This window comes from Corvus kubaryi, unplaced genomic scaffold, assembly GCF_017639235.1.
Source record: "Corvus kubaryi isolate FWS band 111438036 unplaced genomic scaffold, C.kubaryi_AGA036_p1.0 35874, whole genome shotgun sequence".
Classification (NCBI taxonomy): Eukaryota; Metazoa; Chordata; class Aves; order Passeriformes; family Corvidae; genus Corvus; species Corvus kubaryi.
Window position 1 is genome coordinate 1813 of NW_024580806.1, and position 9723 is coordinate 11535.

The window sequence follows — 9723 nt, forward strand, 5'->3', positions numbered from 1 at the left end:
TCTGCTCTGCCCCACGCCCAGGGCCAGCCCAGAGCCCCCCTGTGTCCCCAGGCAGGGCGGTGACACCGCTTTGGGCCACCCGAGGCAGGGTTTCTCCATTCCTGACCCCGCTGATTCTCCATCCCAGAGAAGACCAGGGATGAGGCGAAGCATCAGCTGCCCAGCCCCTCATCCCCGCCCCGCCCCACACCCCCGTCACCTTCTTTTGAACCCAAGTGAACACATTTCCAAAAATGAAAACAAAAAACAAACCAAAAAAAAAATAACCCCAAACTAAAGAAAAATCAACATAAGCAGCACCACAATTCCCAAGTGTCAGGAGCTCCAGAGCTGGAGCAGAGGCCTGGAACACCCCTGCATCCGAGGAACCAACCCCGCCGGGCAGCCCCGGACGATGGAGACGCTTCCGAGGGGCCGGAGCTTTGGGGGCCGGAGCTTTGGCGCTGGGCTCGGCGGGCTGGGAGGGAGGAAGGAGGGGCAGTTCTGCCGTGGAGGAAGAGAGGAAGCGGTGCCAGAGGCAGCGAGTGCCAGGCCGGGCTCACATGGCAGCTCGGGTGGGAGTGCTGGGCTGGTTCAGCCGCAGCGTCCGGCACAGCCAGCCCGCGAAATCCACCTCCTCCACCTCGGAGCGCTTGATGAACGTGTGGCTCTGCAAGCACAGGGAAAACACGGTCAGGAGCACCCCTGAGGAGCATCCCGGATCCCAAAAGCCAGCCCCGTGCTGTGGGATGTGCCCTGGAGAGGGGGGTAGATCTTGGTACTACGGGAAAGAGGATTTGGGGAAAACATTTGATCCTTGCAGCCCTCCCCACCCTCCCAGGGAACAATTCCTTCCCGATATCCCATCCAGCCCTGCCCTCTGGCAGTGGGAAGCCATTCCCTGGGTCCTGTCCCTCCATCCCCTGCCCCCAGTCCCTCTGCAGCTCTCCTGGAGCCCCTTTAGGCCCTGCAAGGGGCTCGGAGCTCTCCCTGTGTCCTTCCCTTCTCCAGGTGAACATTCCCAGCTCTCCCAGCCTGGCTCCAGAGCAGAGGGGCTCCAGCCCTGGAGCAGCTCTGGGGCCTCCTCTGGACTCTCTCCAGCAGCTCCACATCTTCCTGCTGTTGGACCAGAGCTGGAGGCAGCTCTGCAGGTGGGGTCTCACCCGAGTGGGCAGAATCCCCCCTTTCCCTGCTGCCCAGGCTGGGGGATGAGCCCAGGACTCAGCTGGATCTCTGGAATGTGAGCACAGCTGGGATCCAGCCCTCAGTGCCGCCCTCCTGCCCAGCTGAGGAGCCAGGTTTGTCCTGTCCTCAGCAAAGCCTGGACAGGCTCCCAGCAGGGACCCATCCCTGCCCCTGGATCAAAGGGGGTCAGTCCCTCCCTCTGCCCAGCCCTCTCTGCTCATCCTGAGCTCAGCCTGGGACTTCCCAGCCTTTGGAGCAGGAGGGATGGGGCAGAGCTGGCAGAGCTGGTGCCACCCTGGTACAGGAGGAAAATCCTCTCCCCACTCACCATCAGCATCTTCAGATCTGCTCGTTCTGCTGGGTTTTTAATTAAGCTGAAATGAGAAGAACAAGAGAGCAAAGCCAGTGTGAGATTCCTCGTGGGGATCAGGCTGGAGAGGTCTCCAGCTTCAGCCAAAGCCACTCAGGATCCTGGGAGGGGCCCCAGCCCTGCCAGCCCAGCTCCCAGGGAGAGCTGCAGGATCCATCTCTCCCAGACTGTGGGGACAAACTGTGCCCTGCAAATGGAGAAGAGGCCCTAAAGCTTGGCAGGAATTTGGGATTTTTGTAATATCCAATCTCTGGCAGCACCTTCAGGTATCCCTGTGCCCACAGGGTGACTCAGCCCCAGGATCTGCTCCACCACCCCCCTGGCCAGGCTCAGATTTAGAAGGAGCTGGGATCCTGCTCAGCAGCCCCACAAATAAACTGCTTTTATTCCAACCCTTCCCGAGGCAGGAGCTCCCAGCACAATGTGGGATCAGGCAGAACACAGAGGGTGGAGCCGCAGAGCTGTCAGGGAGCACGTCCAGGCCTCCACCTCCAGCCAGGAGATGAAATCCTCACCATTTATTTACAAACTCCTGGAAATCTTGCGTGAAGACTCCACTCGGCAGCTTGGGAGGCGGCTGTGGAGGAAGGAGAAGGGGTTCCTGCATCACTGCTGTGTTACTGTGCCAAAAATCAGTGCCAGCTGCAGGGTCAGTGAGCTGTGCCACCCTCATCCTCCTCATCCTCACTGACTTTCCAGCCAGGAAAACCCTTCCCTGCCATTCCTTCCCTGGCTGCTCCAGCTCGTCCTGCACCTGAGGGACCCCACACTGAACCCCAGCCAAAGCTGGGAAATCACCAAACATCCCAACCCTAAATCCAACCTCACAAATCCCAGCTCTGGCAACACCTACAGCTGATGAAACAATCCCAAAATGAGAATTGGGGTCAATTCCATCACCTTGGGAAGGGAAGCTGCTCTTTACACTTGTCCTTGCAAGTTGGGTAGGACAAGGGGGATGGCCTTAAGCTGAAGGAGGGAAGGTTTAGATGGGATATAGGGAAGGAATTCCTGGCTGGGAGCGTGGGGAGGCCCTGGAATGGATTTCCCAGAGCAGCTGTGGCTGCCCCTGGATCCCTGGAAATGTTCAAGGCCAGGTTGGAGCAGCCTGGGATCAGGGAAGGTGCCCTGCCCACGGCAGGGGTGGGACTGGATAAGCTTTGAGGTTCTTCCAACCCAAACCATCCTGGGATTCCATGACTAACAAACATTCCAGATCCCACCCTGACTCAGCAGAGCAGGGACATCCCTGTGGAACCTCCGGGAATCCTGGCAGAGCCTTGGGAGAACAAACACCCACCTCGTTAACGATGTAATCCAGCAGCTCAAAGATGGCCATGGCAGGCCTGGTGTCCATCCCGTGGCCTGGGGGGTGACATGACACAAACGGTGCTGAGAGGCTGCTCAGGGCTCAGTTTGGGGTGAAAAACACCCCTTTGGGGGAGTTCTGCTGGGAGAGGCTGAGGCAACTCCCGGGGGAACTGAGTCATGGTTAAAGAGAAATCAAGTCCATTCCCAAATTTTGGATTTCTTTCACCAGGCCTCCAGTCCAGATTTACTTCCCAGCTTGGAGTGTTTGGGCAGCACCAGATCATCTACTCTGGCTGGGGCAGCGCTTCCAGAGCCTTCTGCTCCCAAGGAAATGGCTCCAGCAGAGCCTCCCTGGAATCCCTGCGGTGTTTGGTGCTTCTGTGAGAGCTCCCAGCAAAGCTCTTCCCCAAAAGCTGCCTCAGGCCTGGCAGGAACCTGCTGGCAGCACAGACAAGGCCTGAGGACCACAAGGGCTGTGACTGTCCCCCTCAGAATGTCTTTTCCAAGGGATCCACATTCCAGCTGTGCCCACAGCACAGGGGGCTGAGCCTTTCTGTGGGACACAGGGGGGTCTAAGGAGCCCGTGGACTCTTCAACAGATCCCAAATCCATCCTGAGAGGCCCCTCCCCACGCTCCCACCTGAATTCCACAAACCTGTGGCGGGGCGGGTCCTGCCGGAGCATCGCCGTGGCTCCATCCGTGACTTTCCCTACAAACATTCCCACCACAACCTCCTCCAGAGCGGCTCTCCCAGCCGCACCAGCCAGATCCCAACCCCTTCATCCCCCATGGAAGTGTTGCTGCCAACGCACACCACAGCCCCTACCACTGACGGGGCGTCCTGGGGGCCTGGCCCGCGGCGAGATGCTGGGGGACTCTCCCTCCGCCCCGTCCACCACAGGACGGCCAAAAATTGCTTCCACTTCCTTGGAGTCTGGCGGGGGGATTGGGTACCTTCCGATCGACAGCTCCACTAGGGACAGCCCCATGCTCCAGATGTCCGACTGCACCGAGTAGTGCGTGCCCTGCAGGCGCTCGGGCTGCGGGGAGAGCACAGGGCTGGGGTGAGGGGGGAGCAGGGACAGGCATGGGGGAATGGGGGGAATGGGGACAGGGATGGGGTGAGGGGGGAATGGGGACAGGGATGGGGTGACGGGGGAATGGGGACAGGGATGGGGTGACGGGGGAATGGGGACAGGGATGGGGTGAGGTGGAAGCAGGGACAGGGGTGGGGATGGAGGAATGGGGACAGGGATGGGGTGAGGGGGGAATGGGGACAGGGATGGGGTGAGGGGGGAGCGGGGACAGGGATGGGGTGAGGGGGGAGCGGGGACAGGGATGGGGGAATGGGGACAGGGATGGGGGATAACAGCACCCAGGGCATGGGAATTGATATGGGATAATGGCACCCAGGGCACAGGGAATGGGGGGTGACATGGGATATTGACACTCAGGGTGACAGATATCCTGTGCTGAAATTACACGGATGAGACTCAAACTCCAGGGCCTAAAGGGGCTCCAAGGGAACTGGAGAAGGACTTTGGACAAGGGACAGGTCACAGGGAATGGCTTCCCACGGACAGAGGGCAGGGTTAGGTGGGATATTGGGAATAAACTCTTCCCTGTGAGAGTGGGGAGGCCCTGGCACAGGGTGCCCAGAGCAGCTGTGGCTGCCCCTGGATCCCTGGCAGTGCCCAAGGCCAGGTTGGAGCATGCTGGGCCAGTGGGAGGTGTCCCTGCCATGGCTGGGGTGGCACTGGATGAGATTTAAGGTCCCTTCCCAGCCAAAGCATTCTGGAATTCTGTGATATCCCAAAGGCCTCTCCATGGCAGCTCTCCAGGGAAAGGAGAGTCTCAGAAGGATCGTGTGCAATGGGAATGGAAAAGAAGGATGATGTGCAGCCAAAAAGCACTTGGAGCATCTCATCCACACTCCCAACTCAGCAGCATTCCCAGCTACTTCTCTTTGGGAGTTTGGAACAGCCAGCAGGAATCTATTCCTCCGTGTGATGAAATCTAAGGAACTCAAATTATTCATAAAAATGTATTTTCCTGCTCACTCCTGTTAACATCCAAGAGGAATCAGAGGAGCAGAAAATCCACTCGAGGTTATGGCCATTAAAAGAAAAAATGAGAAATAAATCAATCCATGCAAGTCATCCCCACTGGCAGCTCTGAGGCAGCTTGGAGCCAGTGCCCGGGAGAGAGGGGACAGGATTTTTAAATAGCCCCTGTCTAACTATAACTGCACTGGAATAACCATTCCCAAAAATACAGGAGCAGCTCAGACCTCGGGATCCTTCCCTGGGAGGGAGGTGAGGCCCTGGCACACGTTCCCAGAGCAGCTGGGGCTGCCCCTGGATCCCTGGCAGTGCCCAAGGCCAGGTTGGACAGGGCTTGGAGCTGCCTGGGATCAGGGAAGGTGTCCCTGCCCATGGCAGGGGTGGAATGGGATGTGTTTAAAATCCATTCCAACCCAAAGCAATCTGGGATTCACTCCCACTGACTGATTCCAATTTGGCTTTAATTTCCCACTGGCCTGTCCCGAATCCCAGCTGCTCTGAACTGGTTTTACCCCCATTTACCCCCAGGGGAGGTGGCTGGAGCAGCTCTTGTGTCCTCTCTGCACCCAGCTTTTGGACAGAGCTTTGCACACACAAAGAGAAGATGGTTTTGTACCCAGAAACACTTCCCAAAATAAAATGTGGAAGGATTTGTAGGACATGAAATGTTTTTCCTGGGAGGATCTGCATTTCCACACACACCACTGCTCGTCCTCAGAGGATCAGGAGCTCTCTGCTTCCAAAGGACTGGACTCACCCCAAAGTGAACCGGATGGGGATGGAAACAGAGCTGAGATGAACCCAAATTACCCAAAAACCCCATCTGAAAGGAACTTACAGACATGTAGGACCGAGTTCCCACAAAGGAGTTGGCCATGGAGTCAATGAGCTGCCCGCTGACCCCGAAATCACAGAGCTTAATCTCCCCTCGGGAATTCACCAGGATGTTGGAGGGTTTCACATCTGGGAACAGCGAGAGAGGGGACAGTGAAGGTGGCTCTGGGGGACACCTGGGGCTCCTGCAGTGCAGGCTGGGATTTTCAGGGCCCTGCTCTCACCTCTGTGCATGATTTGGTGCTTCTCCCGCAGATAGGCCAGGCCCCGCAGAACCTGCAGGAATCCAAAGGCTGGATGAGAGCAGGGCTGGGCAGGGAAGAGCTTTGCCCTCAGCTCAAGGGGAGCTGCCCTGCGGTGTCCACGCCCCTCAGGGTTTGCAATTTAGCCCCAATTCCATCACAGATTTTGGGTGAACCACCCAAAACTTCTTCCAAACCTCCTCGAGGTGAAGCCAACATTATCCAGAGGAAAAGGGGTTGGGAATATTTCGCCTCCCCTCTGGCCTCTTGGTCCAGGAGTGTGCAGAAAGCTTCCCAAGGCAGCCCAGGTGTTATTCCCAATCCCAGCAAATCCCCCCTGGAAGCCTGAGCAGCCCCATAACTCACCGCTATACTGACTTTGCCCAGGATTTCCTCAGGAATTCTTTTGGCTTCTTTCAGCACCTGATCCAAAGAGCCACCATCCTAAAATGAAGAACATGGGAATGACCAACACAGCAATTCCCAGCAGGAAAACGGAGCAGCTGGATGTACAGGGCAGCAAGTGAGGGATGAGCAGTACAGAGCATCCCTCAGCATGGAGCACACTCCTTTTCCAGCCAAAAAATGGGATATCTGGTGATCTGGGCTCAAGTTGATCACTGGGAACTGGTTTTTTACCAGCTCTGCTTCTTGCTGTTGGTTCTTTGCTTCCTTCCATCAGTGGAAATGCAAAGACGGTGCAGGTTTGGAGGAGGAACAACATCATTCTCCACCAGAAACAACAGAATCTGTTCTCTGAGCCTCTCAGCAGGCTCTGCAGAGCAGTGGGTTGGCAACATTTCCGCTTGGCCAGGCCCCAAACCTCTGCTTCCGCTTCCCAAAAGTCGCTGTCTCCCTCATTCCGATGCCTGAGCAGGAATGTGTGGCTCCCTCCAGGAGCAGAGTGGCCAGAGCAAGGAGCTGGCAGTGCCCCGAGCCACCCAGCTGGCAGGGAGAGGGGATTTGGGGGGGCCCAGGGGAGGGGCAGGGACTCACCATGTGCTCCATGCAGATGGAGATCTCCCCGTCGCTGTAGAAGGCCCCGTAAAACCCCACAATGTAGGGGGAATTGCACTCGTGCAGCACCTGCAGCTCCCGGATGATCTGGTTCCTGATGGCCGGTTTGATTTCCAAATGGATCAGCTGCCAGGAGAGAAAACAGGCAAGATGTGACCCCTGGAAAGTCAAAGAACTGATGGGGAGCCTGTGAGCAAGCCCTGAGTGCTGGGAAGAAATGAGATCTTCAAGGGAGGGGCTGCTTTGGAGCAGAATTGTTCCCGTTTGCAGACTAATATTAAGGATAAAGTGCCAGGAGACAGGGAATGGCTTCCCACGGACAGAGGGCAGGGTTAGGTGGGATATTGGGAATAAATCCCTCCCTGGGAGGGTGGGCAGGCCCTGGCACAGGGTGCCCAGAGCAGCTGGGGCTGCCCCTGGATCCCTGGCAGTGCCCAAGGCCAGGCTGGACATTGGGGCTTGGAGCAGCCTGGGACAGTGGGAGGTGTCCCTGCCATGGCAGGGGTGGCACTGGGTGGGATTTAAGGTCTCTCCAACCCAATCCCGTGTGGGATTCCACACTAAAGGCAGAGGGAGAGCTCTGTGCTGCCTCAGCCACGGAAGGCGCCGGGATTGCACCGGACACGGGTGGAAAGACGAGTCAGGAGTTTGATCTCAGCCCCTCTGACTCAGCAGACAGGAACATTTTCACAAGCTCTGGAGGTGTTGTAAGAAGGTGCTCCGAGATCAAGGAAACCACAGAAAAGAAAAAGCCCCTGTGAAGGTTCTGCACACGAACGAGCAGCAGCTTCTGGGGCTCCACGTGGGCTCGGAGCAGAGCGGGGAGGGAAACACCCTGGACTGGGGAAAGGTGGCCCTGCCCATGGAACTGGATGAGCTGTAAGGTCCCTTCCATCTCAAACCATTCCATGATTCCATGGTCCCAAGGAGGAGGAAGGGCAGTGGTTGTGCTGCTCCTGCCAAGCACATCCCCTTCCAGCAGGCACATGAAGCAGCTCCTGATTTTCTGCTCCGTGGCACCACAGTAGAAGATGTTCCCAATGAAGCAAAGTCTGAGAGGAACCTCTGTCCCTGCCTGGAATGACCTTGGGATGTGTTAAATGGGGCTGAGGGATGTGTGTGCCAAGCCCATCCTTCCCACTACCACTTCCAGAGAGAATCCAACCAAATCCAGCCCTCCCAGAGCCAGGGAGGGTTCCAGATGCTCCCCAGCATTCCCAGTCCCTTGTTACCTTCCGTGCCATGATGAGCCCTGAGGGTTTGTGCTGCACTTTGGTGACCACCCCGCCATTGCCAGCCCCCAGCTCTGAGATCCTCTCGAAGTCATCGTCCTTCAGCTCCCCCACTTTGGCTTTCTGGGTCAGGAAAGCTTCCAGGCGCTTCTTCTGCTGCTCATCCAGCTCCAGCTCCTCCAGCTTCTTCTGCAGGTCCACGAGGTTGGCCCTGGAGAGGGGAGGAGGAGATGGGAGACAGTCAGCACCAGGGAAAGGAGGGTTTAGTTTTTAGGGAAGTGGAGGGAAATGATTGAAAACCATCCCCTGACACGTCCTGAGCCCCTGACAACAGGATCAGCTGGACAGGGAGACCTGGAGAAGTCCCTGCCCGACACACACAGCCCCTCTGCAGAGGAGCTTTGGAGCAGTCAGGTGTTTTGGGAGAGCCAAGGAATAGAGAAAATCCGTCAGCCCTTAAAGAGGCAGCACCAGCAGCCGCTCCCTCTCGGGAAGCCAAGCTTGGCTTTGGCTGTGTAACATGAGAAGCGCTTTCCATGGGGTCCAGCAGCTCCTTTACAGCCCCCACCCCAAACCCTGAGCACAAAGGGGGGTCTGTGCTCCCCCAGCACCTGCTGCCGAGCCCCCGCTGCCTGTGCCAGCTCCAGCTGCTCTGTCCCAGTTGCTGCCACTCCCTTGTCCCCCCTCACCCACACCCAGGGGGACGTGTCGGGAGGGTCTCACCCCATCCCTTCCACCCAGAACCCCCACGTGCTCCCTCTCACCTCCTTCCACCCCACATGTCCCATCTGCCAAGCCCCGACTGCTGCCCCAAGTCCCCCCCAGACCCCCGGTCCCCATCTCAGCTCCAACCTTGGTCTCCAGTGCTGTTTTCCCCCTGCTCCAGGCCCGGACCCTGCACCCCCCTGCAAACCTGGGGGCCAGAGCAGCCTCCCCCTGCCCATCCCATCCCACCTGCCCCCCCGCCCACCCCTTCCAACCCTCAACCTTCCCCCCGGCTCTGGCTCCCTGACCCCTTACCTGCCCCACACACCCCAGACTGGGCCCATCCAGCCCCCCAGGCCTGTCCCAATTCCCCCGGGCCTTCCGTGGTCCCCCCGAGTCTGTCCCAGGTCCTCCCTCAGACCTTCCCAGGCCTTCCCAAACCTGTCCCAGTTCCCCCAGGCCTTCCCTGTCCCTCCCCACGCCCCCTGCCCGCCGTGTCCCGACTCCCCAGACCCGGTGCCCGCTCTGTCCCGGCCTCCCCAGTGTGCCCAGGCCCGGTGTCCCCGAGGCCCGGTGTCCCCCCCCAGGCCCCGCGTCCCCCCCCAGGCCCAGCCCCGCTGCCGGGGCGGTCCCGGCCGGGCCTGACTCACTCTGCGGAGCCGTCGGGGCTGGGCCCCTCGGCGGCGCTGGGGGCGATGTTGAGGGCGGGCAGCACCGGCTTCCTCTTGGCCGGCATGGCCGGGCCGGGCCGCGCCTGCGGGGCCGGGGGGGCGCGGCCGGGCGC

The 9723-nt window shown here is 58.8% G+C and overlaps 1 protein-coding gene across 2 annotated transcripts; it reads right to left on the reverse strand.

Annotated features, from left to right (window-relative positions):
* Positions 1 to 258: 258 nt before the first annotated feature.
* On the reverse strand, positions 259 to 9716 carry MAP2K2 (mitogen-activated protein kinase kinase 2). Of its 2 annotated transcripts, XM_042019803.1 has the most exons (11): positions 9590 to 9716; positions 8235 to 8445; positions 6982 to 7128; positions 6352 to 6429; positions 5968 to 6019; positions 5748 to 5872; positions 3673 to 3886; positions 2835 to 2899; positions 2050 to 2111; positions 1493 to 1538; positions 259 to 649 (listed from the first exon to the last, which is right to left on the reverse strand). In XM_042019803.1, the coding sequence occupies exons 1-11, from the start codon at positions 9673 to 9675 to the stop codon at positions 539 to 541; spliced, it is 1197 nt and encodes a 398-aa protein (XP_041875737.1). In that variant the 5' UTR covers positions 9676 to 9716; the 3' UTR covers positions 259 to 538. The 2 variants fall into 2 exon arrangements, with proteins under 2 accessions (XP_041875737.1, XP_041875738.1); XM_042019804.1 differs by lacking the exon at positions 259 to 649 and having other exon boundaries at positions 1503 to 1538; positions 3659 to 3886.
* Between the last annotated feature and the right edge of the window lie 7 nt (positions 9717 to 9723).